The sequence below is a fragment of the Oncorhynchus mykiss genome, chromosome 12 (genome assembly GCF_013265735.2).
Source record: "Oncorhynchus mykiss isolate Arlee chromosome 12, USDA_OmykA_1.1, whole genome shotgun sequence".
In the NCBI taxonomy this organism is placed as follows: Eukaryota; Metazoa; Chordata; class Actinopteri; order Salmoniformes; family Salmonidae; genus Oncorhynchus; species Oncorhynchus mykiss.
In genome coordinates, this window is record NC_048576.1 from 47,771,412 (window position 1) to 47,787,251 (window position 15,840).

General features: G+C 44.8%; 1 protein-coding gene across 5 annotated transcripts in view; it reads right to left on the reverse strand.

Annotated features, from left to right (window-relative positions):
* Positions 1-15,840, reverse strand: part of LOC110537702 (CAP-Gly domain-containing linker protein 2) — a 78,021-nt gene that overhangs the window by 58,402 nt on the left and 3,779 nt on the right. For all 5 annotated transcript variants that reach the window (XM_036937667.1, XM_021623950.2, XM_021623953.2 and 2 more), the window contains exon 2: positions 12,843-13,062. In XM_036937667.1, the coding sequence (XP_036793562.1) occupies positions 12,843-12,966 (124 nt within the window). In that variant the 5' untranslated portion in view covers positions 12,967-13,062. The remainder of the gene's footprint in view (positions 1-12,842; positions 13,063-15,840) is intronic.

Here is a 15,840-nt window from a genome sequence, read left to right on the forward strand (position 1 = left end):
CATAATAGTGCAATAATAATGTTTAACGTGATTTTGAATGACTACCTCATCTCTGTACCCCACACATATGATTAGCTGTAAGGTCCCTCAGTCGAGATGTGTATTTCAAACACAGATTCAACCACAAAGACCAGGGAGGATTTCCAATGCATCTATTAGTACATGGGTAAAACATTTTAAAGCAGACATTGAAATTCCCTTTGAGCATGGTGAAGTTATTAATTACACTTTGGATTGTGTATAAATACACGGAGTCACTACAAAGATACAGGTGTCCTTCCTAACTCCGCTGCCGGAGAGGAAGGACACTGCTCAAAAAACAGTTACTATGATAGAAAACAGAGGATGGACCAACATTGTAGTTACTTCACAATACTAACCTAAATATTCCAAAACATGCATCCTGTTTGGAATAAGGCACTAAAGTAAAACTGCAAAACATTATGCAAAGAAATTCACTTTATGTCCTGAATACAAAGTGTTTTGATAGTGGCATATCCAAAACAACACATCACTGAGTACCACTTCATATTTTCAAGCATGGTGGTGGCTGCATCATGTTATGGGTATGCTTGTCATCGGCAAGGACTAGGGAGTAAAAAAAAAAATCACAAAAAAAAAAAAAACAGAATAAAGCCAAGCACAAGCAAATCCTAGAGAAAAACCTGGTTCAATCTGCTTTCCAACAGACACTGGGAGACAAATTCACCTTTCAGCAAGACAATAACCTAAAACACAATGCTAAATATACACTGAAGTTGCTTACAAAGACAACATTGAATGTTTCTGAGTGGCCTAGTTACAGTTTGGACTTAAATTGGCTTGAAAATCTATGGCAATACTTGAAAATGGCTGTCTAGCAATGATCAACAACCAAGTTGACAGATCTTTAAGAATTAAAAAATAAAAATGTGCAAATATTGTACAACCCAGGTGTGCAAAGCTCTTAAGAGACTGACACAGAAAGACTCACAGCTGTAATCGTTGCCATAGGTGATTCTAACATGTATTGACTCAGGGGGTTGAATACTTATGTCATCAAGATATATTAGCATTTTTTTTTATTTTTTTTTTTACAATGTTTCTTCCACTTTGACATTAGAGTATTTTGTAAAATGTGGAAAAAGTCAAGGGGTGTGAATACTTTCTGAAGGCACTGTATTGTATGTTCCCCCGCAGGAATGTAACATTCACCACTTAGAATACATTTTGTTTTGTACAATGTGTTTTAGGTTAATTCATTAGAAATCTATACACTGTAATTGCATGAATGAAGAGTGATTATAACGTCAATCTTGATGGGTTACAGAATACAATAATGTCGTACATTAAACAAAACAAAATCAAACAATGTCATTAAGGCAACTGTATTTTGATGCCAACACAAAATACACACTTTTAAGTGTAATGGGTGTTAATCATAAGTGTAATGGGTGTTTCAGCAGGTACCTAAGTAGGAAAAACGTCAGTATCTAGCTTGTGTGGAGATTCAAGCAGCACTGATAAACTCTAGTCTTTCTTGACAAAGACTAGAATATGCTGGATGAAACTGTTATGGTGAGTGAATGAGGACCCAAAAGCGAACTAACTTAAACAGAGCTTCTTTAATAACCAAACATAGGTAGGCTCAGATAGACCGGCAGATTCCGACAGGACAGGACAAGGTTACAGCAAACATGACGATAGTCTGGCTCAGGCATGAAACACAACAAACAAGAATCCGACAAGGACAGGAACAGAAACAGAGAGAGATATAGGGACCTAATCAGAGGGAAAAAGGGAACAGGTGGGAAACGGGGTGAATGGGTAGTTAGAGGAGACAAGGAACAGCTGGGGGAAAGCGGGGGAGAAAAGGTAACCTAACAACGACCAGCAGAGGGAGACAGGGTGAAGGGAAAGGACAGAGACAAGACACAACATGACATTACATGACAGTACCCCCCCACTCACCGAGCGCCTCCTGGCGCACTCGAGGAGGAAACCTGGCGGCAACGGAGGAAATCCTCGATCAGCGCACGGTCCAGCACGTCCCGAGAGGGAACCCAACTCCTCTCCTCAGGACCGTACCCCTCCCAATCTACGAGGTACTGGTGACCACGGCCCCGAGGACGCATGTCCAAAATTCTACGGACCCTGTAGATGGGTGCGCCCTCGACAAGGATGGGGGGGGGGGGGGGGAAGACGAGCGGGGGCGCGAAGGACGGGCTTGATGCAGGAGACATGGAAGACCGGGTGGACGCGACGAAGGTATCGCGGAAGAAGAAGTCGAACTGCGACAGGATTAATGACCCGAGAAATACGGAACGGACCAATGAACCGCGGGGTCAACTTGCGAGAAGCCGTCTTAAGGGGAAGGTTCTGAGTGGAGAGCCAAACTCTCTGACCGCGACAATATCTAGGACTCTTAGTTCTACGCTTATTAGCAGCCCTCACAGTCTGCGTCCTATAACGGCAAAGTGCAGACCTGACCCTCTTCCAGGTGCGCTCGCAACGTTGGACAAAAGCCTGAGCGGAGGGGACGCTGGACTCGGCGAACTGAGATGAGAACAGCGGAGGCTGGTACCCGAGGCTACTCTGAAAAGGAGATAGCCCGGTCGCAGACGAAGGAAGCGAGTTGTGGGCGTATTCTGCCCAGGGGAGCTGTTCTGACCAAGACGCAGGGTTACGAAAAGAAAGACTGCGTAAGATGCGACCAATAGTCTGATTGGCCCGTTCTGCTTGACCGTTAGACTGGGGGTGAAAGCCGGAAGAGAGACTGACGGAAGCCCCAATCAAATGGCAAAACTCCCTCCAAAATTGAGACGTGAATTGCGGACCTCTGTCCGAAACGACGTCTGACGGAAGGCCATGAATTCTGAAAACATTCTCGATGATGATTTGTGCCGTCTCTTTAGCAGAAGGAAGCTTAGCAAGGGGAATGAAATGAGCCGCCTTAGAGAACCTATCGACAACCGTAAGAATAACAGTCTTCCCCGCTGACGAAGGCAGTCCGGTGACAAAATCTAAGGCGATGTGAGACCACGGTCGAGAGGGAATAGGAAGCGGCCTGAGACGGCCGGCAGGAGGAGAGTTACCGGACTTAGTCTGCGCGCAGACCGAACAAGCAGCCACGAAACGACGCGTGTCATGCTCCCGGGTGGGCCACCAAAAACGCTGGCGAATGGAAGCAAGCGTACCCCGAACGCCAGGGTGGCCGGCTAACTTGGCAGAGTGAGCCCACTGAAGAACGGCCAGACGAGTAGGAACGGGAACGAAAAGAAGGTTCCTAGGACAAGCGCGCGGCGACGGAGTGTGAGTGAGCGCTTGTTTTACCTGCCTCTCAATTCCCCAGACAGTCAACCCGACAACACGCCCCTCAGGGAGAATCCCCTCGGGGTCAGTGGAGGCTACTGAAGAACTGAAGAGACGAGACAAAGCATCAGGCTTGGTGTTCTTAGAGCCCGGACGATAAGAAATCACGAACTCGAAACGAGCGAAAAACAGCGCCCAACGCGCCTGACGCGCATTAAGTCGTTTGGCAGAACGGATGTACTCAAGGTTCCTATGGTCAGTCCAAACGACAAAAGGAACGGTCGCCCCCTCCAACCACTGTCGCCATTCGCCTAGGGCTAACCGGATGGCGAGCAGTTCGCGGTTACCCACATCATAGTTACGTTCCGACGGCGACAGGCGATGAGAAAAATATGCGCATGGGTGGACCTTGTCGTCAGAGAGGGAGCGCTGAGAAAGGATGGCTCCCACGCCCACCTCTGACGCGTCAACCTCGACAACGAACTGTCTAGAGACGTCAGGTGTAACAAGGATAGGAGCGGATGTAAAACGATTCTTGAGGAGATCAAAAGCTCCCTGGGCGGAAACGGACCACTTAAAGCACGTCTTGACAGAAGTAAGGGCTGTGAGAGGAGCTGCCACCTGACCGAAATTACGGATGAAACGACGATAGAAGTTCGCGAAGCCGAGAAAGCGCTGCAGCTCGACGCGTGACTTAGGGACGGGCCAATCAATGACAGCTTGGACCTTAGCGGGATCCATCTTAATGCCTTCAGCGGAAATAACAGAACCGAGAAATGTGACGGAGGAGGCATGAAAAGTGCACTTCTCAGCCTTCACAAAAAGACAATTCTCTAAAAGGCGCTGGAGGACACGTCGAACGTGCTGAACATGAATCTGGAGTGACGGTGAAAAAAATCAGGATATCGTCAAGGTAAACGAAAACAAAGATGTTCAGCATGTCTCTCAGGACATCATTGACTAATGCCTGAAAGACAGCTGGAGCGTTAGCGAGGCCGAAAGGAAGAACCCGGTATTCAAAGTGCCCTAACGGAGTGTTAAACGCCGTCTTCCACTCGTCCCCCTCCCTGATGCGCACGAGATGGTAAGCGTTACGAAGGTCCAACTTAGTGAAAAACCTGGCTCCCTGCAGGATCTCGAAGGCTGAAGACATAAGAGGAAGCGGATAACGATTCTTCACTGTTATGTCATTCAGCCCTCGATAATCTATGCAGGGGCGCAGAGACCCGTCCTTCTTCTTGACAAAAAAAACCCCCGCTCCGGCGGGAGAGGAGGAGGGGACTATGGTACCGGCGTCAAGAGCTACAGACAAATAATCTTCGAGAGCCTTACGTTCGGGAGCCGACAGAGAGTATAGTCTACCCCGGGGGGGGGGTGGTTCCCGGAAGGAGATCAATACTACAATCATACGACCGGTGTGGAGGAAGAGAGGTGGCCCTGGACCGACTGAACACCGTGCGCAGATCGTGATATTCCTCCGGCACCCCTGTCAAATCACCAGGCTCCTCCTGTGAAGAAGAGACAGAGGAAACAGGAGGGATAGCAGACATTAAACATTTCACATGACAAGAGACGTTCCAGGAGAGGATAGAATTACTAGACCAATTAATGGAAGGATTATGACAAACTAGCCAGGGATGGCCCAAAACAACAGGTGTAAAAGGTGAACGAAAAATTAAAAAAGAAATGGTTTCACTATGATTACCAGAAACAGTGAGGGTTAAAGGTAGCGTCTCACGCTGAATCCTGGGGAGAGGACTACCATCCAGGGCGAACAAGGCCGTGGGCTCCTTTAACTGTCTGAGAGGAATGTCATGTTCCCGAGCCCAGGTCTCGTCCATAAAACAGCCCTCCGCCCCAGAGTCTATTAAGGCACTGCAGGAAGCTGACGAACCGGTCCAGCGTAGATGGACCGACAAGGTAGTGCAGGATCTTGAAGGAGAGACAGGAGTAGTAGCGCTCACCAGTAGCCCTCCGCTTACTGACGAGCTCTGGCCTTTTACTGGACATGAAGTGACAAAATGACCAGCGGAACCGCAATAGAGACAGAGGCGGTTGGTGATTCTCCGTTCCCTCTCCTTAGTCGAGATGCGGATACCTCCCAGCTGCATGGGCTCAGCACCCGAGCCGGCAGAGGAAGATGGTAGTGATGCGGAGAGGGAGGCGACGGAGAGCGCGAGCTCCTTTCCACGAGCTCGGTGACGAAGATCAACCCGTCGCTCAATGCGAATAGCGAGTTCAATCAAGGAATCCACGCTGGAAGGAACCTCCCGGGAGAGAATCTCATCCTTTACCTCTGCGCGGAAACCCTCCAGAAGGCGAGCGAGCAAGGCCGGCTCGTTCCAGCCACTGGAGACAGCAAGAGTGCGAAACTCAATAGAGTAGTCTGTTATGGATCGATTGCCTTGACATAGGGAAGACAGGGCCCTGGAAGCCTCCTCCCCAAAAACAGATCGATCAAAAACCCGTATCATCTCCTCCTTAAAGTCTTGATACTGGTTAGTACACTCAGCCCTTGCCTCCCAGATTGCCGTGCCCCACTCACGAGCCCGTCCAATAAGGAGAGATATGACGTAGGCGACACGAGCAGTGCTCCTGGAGTAAGTGTTGGGCTGGAGAGAAAACACAATATCACACTGGGTGAGGAACGAGCGGCATTCAGTGGGCTCCCCAGAGTAACACGGCGGGTTATTGATTCTGGGCTCCGGAGATTCGAAAGCCCTGGAAGTGGCCGGTGGATCGAGGCGGAGATGGTGAACCTGTTCTGTGAGGTTGGAGACTTGGGTGGCCAGGGTCTCAACGGCCTGTCGAGCAGCAGACACTTCCTGCTCGTGTCTGCCTAGCATCGCTCCCTGGATCCCGACGGCTGAGTGGAGAGGATCCGAAGTCGCTGGGTCCATTCTTGGTCGGATTCTTCTGTTATGGTGAGTGAATGAGGACCCAAAAGCGAACTAACTTAAACAGAGCTTCTTTAATAACCAAACATAGGTAGGCTCAGATAGACCGGCAGATTCCGACAGGACAGGACAAGGTTACAGCAAACATGACGATAGTCTGGCTCAGGCATGAAACACAACAAACAAGAATCCGACAAGGACAGGAACAGAAACAGAGAGAGATATAGGGACCTAATCAGAGGGAAAAAGGGAACAGGTGGGAAACGGGGTGAATGGGTAGTTAGAGGAGACAAGGAACAGCTGGGGGAAAGCGGGGGAGAAAAGGTAACCTAACAACGACCAGCAGAGGGAGACAGGGTGAAGGGAAAGGACAGAGACAAGACACAACATGACATTACATGACAGAAACTCTGTCTACGTCCCAAATGGCAACCTATTCCCTATGTAGTGCAGTGCTACTTCTGACAAGGACCCATAAGGTCTGGTCAAAAGTAGTGCACTATTTTGGTCATTTGGAGCCATTTGGGACACTGCCCCTGCTTCCAACAGCTACTCTTTCTGGCCATAACTAATGTGTGTTTGAAAAGGCCTATTAAATCTGAACTTCCACTATATTTGGGACTCTTATAGAAAAGGGCATAGCTTACGATTGCCAGTTGCTAGTGTACATTAAAATGTCATTTTAACCCCAAATAAAGTGATTTATAATGACATGATGAAAGTCACTTGTACCCTTCATATTTCAAGTTATTATACCTCCAAAACAGATAAAAAAAATGTACCAAACAAAGCTTTGCACATCGGCCACATGACAATGAGGACAATGTCCTGTGAGGTCATGTGTGTTGTGCTTGCGTAGGTAATGTGTGTGTACTATGCAGTATGTTTGTGTTGGTGTGTATGTGTGTATGTGTGAAGTAATATAGTGTGTGCAGTAGCAGGTGCTGTATGTAATATCATGTGCAGTAGCAGGGGGTATGGGTGTGTGAGCATGCTCCTGCTTGTGCATGTTGTGTGTATCACATGTGTGAGCTTTGTCAACACCATGGCCCTGTGCCACATCACTGGGTCAACACAGAGAAGAACCCTACCCACCCCCTTCTCCCTCTACAAGTCCCACCAGACAAACAAGCATGCACCAAAAAAAAGACAGGCGCAGTGCTAGTCCAAGTGGCTGGGTTGCCGGGGCAACGGAAGATCGAGGGGAAAATGAGGCGGGCAGGAGGAAGAGCAAGAACACAGGCCTCACTTTCACTATTGTGCCTAGCCACCTCCCACCACCATCTGAATCCAACTATTCAAACAAGCCCTACACAATCACCCCACCACAACACCCCCTCCCTCTCCCTCCCTCCCTCACACTCACTCTCTCTTCCCTTGCTCTTTCCCTCTCTATCTCTCTCTGCCCCTCTCTCTCTCTGCCTCTTTCTCTTCATCTCTCTCTTTCTCTCTCTCTGACTGAGAACTGAAAGCTTTCAGAGAGACTTAAGTCCAATAAGTGAAGTTGAACATTTCTTTGGCTTCCCTAATAATAAACTGATGTTTATTCCTCATAAAAATACTATAGCTAATGTGTAGCATTCACGATTGTGGGGCTGATTTTGAGGACAGTGAGAGAAGGAGAGACTAGGACTATGCTTTTAGGGGCGATACCTAAACACTTTTCTCTCTGTTATGATTCTTTGTTTCGACAGTTACAAGGACATGACCTCCAAAGATAAGAACCATTGGGAGCAGTTATGAGGTAATACCATGTAAACTTTTATGAGATTGACAAAATATTTTTAGCAGGGTTGGGTCATTCAATTCATTTCAATTCAGTCAATTTCATTTTCAAGGAAATTCTCCTAAATGCATCTCTATAACCAAGATTCCATCCTGTAAAGTACACGTTGGATGTAAAATGTCACGACAGGCATGTTGGAAAGAGCAAATTTGTCTGTAAACTTTCCAAATGTCGACCAAAACAAAATACACTAGACAATTAGGGATCTTTTTGTTTCTGTTAAATATATTATGCAAGAAATGGAGGTGGAAACGCCTTTATGTGCAAATATTTATAGTATAACCATCATATTGAAGTAAACTTGGAGTGGCACAATGATATGTTGTGTGGTCCTCCCACTACGACTCGGGAAAGCATGCAGTAAAATAAGTAATGATGAACTTGAAAGGGTGGTGAAAGTGCAAGGTTATGAACTTGATGCTGTTTTCCAATAAATATTGAGGGTCTTATTCTGGTGACATGATGATAGATGCTTGGCTGCCGTTTGACAAATAAAAAGAATCTCGCTCTTATCCATAATCTCATCATGTAGGTAGCCTACCCGCACTGTATCTGCGAGTTGTTGGCTAGACCGCACTTGCCAAGACCAGAGTGGGCACAAATTTCGCTACGTAATGCTTTTTTTGTTGCTGACAAAACCAACTCCAGTAGAGTTGAACATGCGATGGAAACCCATTTAACTTGTATTTTTTATATGTAGGTGGGAATTTAAAACGCCACAGTTATTTTTATGTTCACTATGTTATCACACACAGCCTTTTATCTGCAACAAGTTAATTTGATGGAAACACATGTCTGGTGGGAAAATGCACATATAGTTTTTATGCAGATTTTAGAATATTAATTAAAAAAAGCTGTCACCAATTGGATGGAAACCTAGCTTTTGAGAACATTTTTGAATTTGAATTTCAGTCTACTTCCTGAATTGACTGAATTTAAATTGAATTTACCACAACCCAGATGTGTTGTCCCTAATACAGTTGAAGTCGGAAGTTTACATACAGTACACTGAGGTTGGAGTCATTAAAACTTGTTTTTCAAACACTCCACAAATTTCTTGTTAACAAACTATAGTTTTGGCAAGTCGTTTAAGACATCTACTTTGTGCATGAAACAAGACATTTTTCAAAAAATTGTTTACAGACAGATTATTTCACTTATAATTCACTGTATCACAATTCCAGTGGGTCAGAAGTTTACATACACTAAGTTGACTGTGCCTTTAATAAACAGCTTGGAAAATTCCGGAAAATGATGTCATGGCTTTAGAAGCTTCTGATCGGCTAATTGACATCATTTGAGTCAATTGGAGGTGTACTTGTGGATGTATTTCAAGGCCTACCTTCAAACTCAGTGCCTCTTTGCTTGACAACAGTGGGAAAATCAAAAGAAATCAGCCAAGATCTCAGAAAAAGGTTGTAGACCTCCACAAGTCTGGTCTATCCTTGGGAGCAATTTCTAAATGCCTGAAGGTATTACGTTCATCTGTACAAACAATAGTACGCAATTATAAACACCATGGGACCACGCAGCTGTCATACTGCTCTGGAAGGAGATTTGTTCTGTCTCCTAGAGATTAACGTACTTTGGTGCGAAAAGTGCAAATCAATTCCAGAAGAGAAAAGGACCTTGTGAAGATGCTGGAGGAAACAGGTACAAAGTATCTTTATCCACAGTAAAATTAGTCCTATATCATCATAACCTGAAAGGCCGCTCAGCAAGGAAGAAGCCACCGCTCCAAAACCTCCATAAAAAAGCCAGACTATGGTTTGCAACTGCACATGGGGACAAAGTCCGTACTTTTTGGTGAAATGTCCTCTGGTCTGATGAAACAAAAATAGAACTGTTTGGCCATAATCACCATCGTTATGTTTGGAGGAAAAAGGGGGAGGCTTGCAAGCCAAAGAACACCATCCCAACCATGAAGCACGGGGGTAGCAGTGTCATATTGTGGGGGGGGGATGCTTTGCTGCAGGAGGGACCGGTGCACTTCACAAAATAGATGGCATCATGAGGTAGGAAAATTACGTGGATATATTGAAGCAACATCTCAAGACATCAGTCAAGAAGTTAAAGCTTGGTCGCAAATGGGTCTTCCAAATGGACAATGACTGCAAGCATACTTCCAAAGTTGTGGCAAAATGGCTTAAGGACAGCAAAGTCAAGGTATTGGAGTGGCCATCACAAAGCCCTGACCTCAATCCTATATAAAATGTGTGGGCAGAACTGAAAAAGCATGTGTGAGCAAGGAGGCCTACAAACCTGACTCAGTTACACCAGCTCTGTCATGAGGAATGGGCCAAAATTCACCCAACATATTGTGGGAAGCTGAAATAAATAATTAACTCTACTATTATTCTGACATTTCACATTCTTAAAATAAAGTAGTGATCCTAACTGACTTAAGACAGGGAATTTTTACTAGGATTAAATGTCAGGAATTGTGAAAAACTGAATTTAAATGTATTTGGCTAAGGTGTATGTGAACTTCCGACTTCAACTGTATGTTGGTGCACCATTATATATAATCACAATATATTTCTAAATGAAAAAAGTAGCCTTTTGGTATTGAAATCCAAGGAGGATGAACATAGGGACAGGACAACAAGAGGACATTATCTAGGCCTGCCTACTTATTATCAAATCAATTGGACCTCAAAGGGGAGAGTATGTAATGTATTATATCACCAATCAACAACAGAAAAAATGGCAATGATCTTGAACTAAAAATTAAATTAGAGCAGGGCTATTAGTACACAAATGGAAATTTGATGACCAAACAGCTATTCACACAATAGCCCTAACCTGATTCTCTGTGTGCACTGCAGGCAGGCAGTTGATGAACACTGATGTGGGAAAGGATGACAGTCAGTTAGTAGGATTAGGCAAATTACTATGACTACCAGCTGTTCCTGAAATGACCCTGATCTAGAAAAATATTATAGAGACTAAGTTTGGATTTTTTTTGCTGTGGAGCCATGGTTGTAGATGTTATAATGTTGGCTTATGGATGCATGCGTAAGGGGGCCTCCTCCGTAAGGGGGCTTGAGAAATGGGGACATTCAATAAATAAGATAATTCAGTGGCATTGTTTTGTTTGTTCTGGTAACTGAGAGGGCCTTGAAGTAGGCCGATATACTAAGTCCTACCTCTACCGATTAAATATACTTCCTTTTTACATAAATAAAGCATTGTTAATATTGCTTACAAGATATATTCATATTGTGTTACAAAACTGTGCATGGAGAGAGGCATTTTATCAACATTCAATAACGAAGATAATTCACACGACTTTGTGAATTTGGATAATTGAGAAGGAATTCAAATAACACTATTAGTAATTTGAAACTATGTTAGTCCTACATCACTTAAAATAACTATTTATTGATAGGTAATTATGCATCATCTATTGGTAGTTATACTTACAACATACACTACTTACACTGCACTGCAAAATAGTCCTTTTGAAGGAGGAACAAAAAATAAATAAAAAACATATGCACTGTCAAAGGCATTACTGCTATGCATGATTCTCATTTACCCACGACTGTACTTCCTGTGTTTTTCTCTTTCCTTTCCTTTGCTCACAACATTCCACCGTCAACTTAAACCATGCCACGGCTGCCTCTGATTGAACTCTCCCATACAGGCTAATGCAAATAGCAAGACAGCAGAAGCAGCCCAGACTCCCCCAGACAGTGTTTGGCCTCCTGTAGGCTAATATCAGCCGAGTGCAGCTCGGAGGCAGAGTCTAGCTGTAATTTTGCAGAAAGCTGCGCCAGTGTTACACACGCATCTGTGGTATTAGGGTCACAGGTTAGCGTTTTTCGTCATGACCCTTGTTCTGGAGGCAGTTCTACAGAGTGGTCAGTAGCTCGCACAGCCACAAAGTCCATAAAATCTAACTGTAAACCTAACCCTAACCTTAACCACACTGCTAACCCTAACCTTAAAATAAGACTAAAAAGCTTCTTTTTTTTTAACGGCTAATTTTTACAACATAGCCAATTTTGACTTTACAGCTGGCCTATTTAAGGGGAAATTGCTCAGTTCTGCCCAGGACAAGACTCACGACAATAAACATCATCCTGCCTAGGGTCTGGGCTTGTTATGTAATCTAAAACTCTAAAACCGGGAATAACGTAAGTGTCCTATTTCTGTTGGCTTTGCACACTGTCAACACCTGGGTAGATGGAGAGGTTTCGGATTTGTCATGGTGGTAGACAAATATGGTTTAGTACTAAGATGTCATCTCCGTGAATCACAACAAAGTCACCTACAACAGTTATTCTCAACCTGGGGTGCCAATACCCCTAAGGGTACCTGGCATATCCACAAGGGGTACTTGAGAAGACTCATAAGAACACAGGCCTAATGATCAGTTGCACATGAAGGGGTACTTCGGACAAAGGAAAATGTGATTGGGACTACAGTAACCAAAAAAACATGTTAAACTCTGACCTAAAGCATAATACTGTACCTAGTGCCCTGATTTTTTTCTGACAACATGAGCTGACCAGGAAAAACTCAGGGCCCTGACAACAAACAATCAATTACAACAATCAAGGAATCGCTGGTCACTTCCAATGATGAAATGCCACAATGATTGATAGGCTAACTGGGGCGGCAGGGTAGCCTAGTGGTTAGAGCGTTGGACTAGTTACTGAAAGGTTGCAAGTTCAAATCCCTGAGCTGACAAGGTACAAATCTGTTGTTCTGCCCCTGAACAGGCAGTTAACCCACTGTTCCTAGGATGACATTGAAAATAAGAATTTGTTCTTAACTGACTTGCCTAGTAAAATAAATAACTAAGCAATAGGAAATCTGCTCTCTTCCTGAGAGTCTCGAAGTGTGAAGAAGTGACTTACTGTCTTTATGGCCCACAGTGCCGGAAGCAGATCCCCCAGCAGAGGTTCGTCCCACGGGGCCAGGGGAGTGCTTTGGGCCCCTGCCAGGGATCTTCAGTCCACTGGACTTCAGCATGTTCATCATGTACAGGGGAGATGTGCAGGGATGAGAAAGTCCCTATCAAGGCTTTCGGTTTGAGGCACTAGAAATCGGAATGGTGGCAATCTCTCTCCATTTTAGCTGTGGAGATGAGTGGAAGCATCAAAGTGTATTAGTGACGACGCTAGCATTATCCATCTGTAAAGGACAATTTGGTTCATAGAAACATTACAGGAACATTCTGTGCTAGCTGGGTAAAATAACTCCAGCCATTTTAAAACTTAAGCCATGTCAAGGTGTAGCAAGTATAGCCTATACTGTACTACTGTAAAGGCCTACACATTTAAATAATTGAGTGGTTCCTTTTCAATTTGATAAAAAATTAACTATAGATAAGAAAACAATAGGCTCTATTTCTGATTTGGGTTATTAATCATCGTTGTTGATTCTCCTGAACTCTGGCCAATGGGCCAATGGGCCTGTATAGTTTCAAGTGTGTTGTTGGTGAATTAATGCACAGGGACTTAGATGTGTTCACTTTCACAAAAAGAGCTTCCTGTTTTGCCTCAATGCTAAAATGTGTATTTCAAGAATATTCACTGACAGAAAAAGAGACATTTGGTCTTGTTTTTGGTTGTGCATTCATTCCAAATGAATATACTAGGGCTATTTATAGAATTGTGGTTATAATAGTAGTTATTAGACTTCTGTTAGGGTTAGGGTGGCCTTATGCCAGTGCCATAGCATCACATGTCTATGAGAGGACTTCATTGCACTAGGCCCTGCCCACACACTCTGAGATCTGATCAGCTGTATTCCCAATTGCATGAGTGGCCTACAAGACAGCATCTCTCCAACCATAATATGCAACTCATGACAGCCTTACATCACTGTTCTAGCACCACGTCGCACTTATGCAGGTTTCGAGATAAGACGACTGACAAAATGCAAAGATGCTTTTACAGTATCATCAGCACCATTCAGTCGACTCATGTATCAACATCATTTCGTAGGTTATGTTATGCAATAGTCCTGTATATGCTTTCAGAATATTTCCTCGGGGCAGTTTTATGACAGCTCTGCTAGGGGGCTATATTCTTGACAATACAAAGTAGCAACTTTGTAGCCTATGTACACTACATGACCAAAAGTATGCTCGTCAAGCATCTCATTCCAAAATCATGGGCATTAATATGGAGTTAGTCCCCCTTTGCTGCTATAACAGATTCCACTCTTCTGAGAAAGCTATCCACTAGATGTTGGAACATTGCTGCGGGGATTTGCTTCCATTAAGTCACAAGAGCATTAGTGAGGTCGGGCACTGACGTTGGGCGATTAGGCCTGGCTCGCAGTCCCAATTCATCACAATGGTGTTTGATAGGGTTGAGGTCAGGGCTCTGTGCAGGCCAGTCAAATTCTTCCACAATGATCTCGACAAACTATTTCTGTATAGACTTCGCTTTGTGCATGGGGGCATTGTCATGCTGAAACAGGAACGGGCCTTCCCCAAACTTTTACCACAAAGTTCGAAGCACAGAATCATCTAGAATGTCATTGTATGCTGTAGCATTAAGATTTCCCATTACCGAAACTAAGGGGCCTAGCCCGAACCATGAAAAACAGCCTCAGACCTTTATTCCCTCCTCTACCAAACTTTACAGTTGGCACTATGCATTCGGGCAGGTAGCGTGCTCCTGGCATCCGCCAAAACCAGATTTGTCCGTCGGGCTGCCATATGGCGAAGTGTGATTACCATATGGTGAAGTGTGATCCTGAGAACACGTTTCCACTGCTCCAGAGTCTAATGGTGGTGAGCTTTACACCGCCTGCAGCCAAAGTTTGGCATTGCACATGGTGATCTTAGACTTGTGTGCGGCTGCTCAGCCATATAAACTAATTTCATGAAGCTCCCGAAGGACAGTTCTTGTGCTGACGTTGCTTCCAGAGGCAGTTTGGAACTCGGTAGTGAGTGTTGTAACTGGGGATAGACTATTTTTACCCGCAACATGCTTCAGCGCTTGTCATTCCATTCTGTGAGCTGGTGTGGCCTACCACTTTGTGCTGACCGTTTCCACTTCACAATAACAGCACAGTTGACCGGGGAAGATCTAGCAGAAATTTGATGAACTGACTTGTCGGAAAGGTGGCATCCTATGACGGTGCCACGTTGAATGCGACTAGAGATGGTCACCTCGCTTTGCGTTCTTAGGAAACTATGCAGTATTTTGTTTTTTTATGAATTATTTCTTACACTGTTACCCCAGGAAATCTTAAGTCTTATTATATACAGCCGGGAAGAACTATTGGATAGAAGAGCAACGTCAACTTACCAACATTACAACCAGGAAAATTACTTTCCCAAAGCGGATCCTGTTTGGACCACCATCCAGGACAATGGATCGGATCCCAGTAGACGACCCAAAATAACAGCGCCACAAAAGGGGCGTGTGGTCTTCTTTTCAGGCTCCGTAGACGGGCACATCCCTCACCGCTCCAGAGTATACTACTCACCAATGTCCAGTGTCTTGACAACAAGGTAGACGAAATTCGAGCAAGGGTTGCCTTCCAGAGAGACATCAGAGATTGTAACATTCTCTGTTTCACGGAAACAATGCTCACTCGGGATACATTATCAGAGTCGGTACAGCCACCCGGTTTCTTCACGCATCGCGCCGACAGAAACAACCATCTCTCTGGTAAGAAGAAGGGCAGGGGTGTATGCCTTATGATTAACGAGTTGTGGTGTGATCATAACAACATACAGTTACTCAAGTCCTTTTGTTTACCTGACCTAGAATTCCTTACAAACAAATGCCGATCACATTATCTACCAAGAGAATTCTCTTCGATTATAATCACAGGCGTGTATATCCCCCCCAAGCAGACACCTCGACGGCCCTGAAAGATCTTCATTGGACT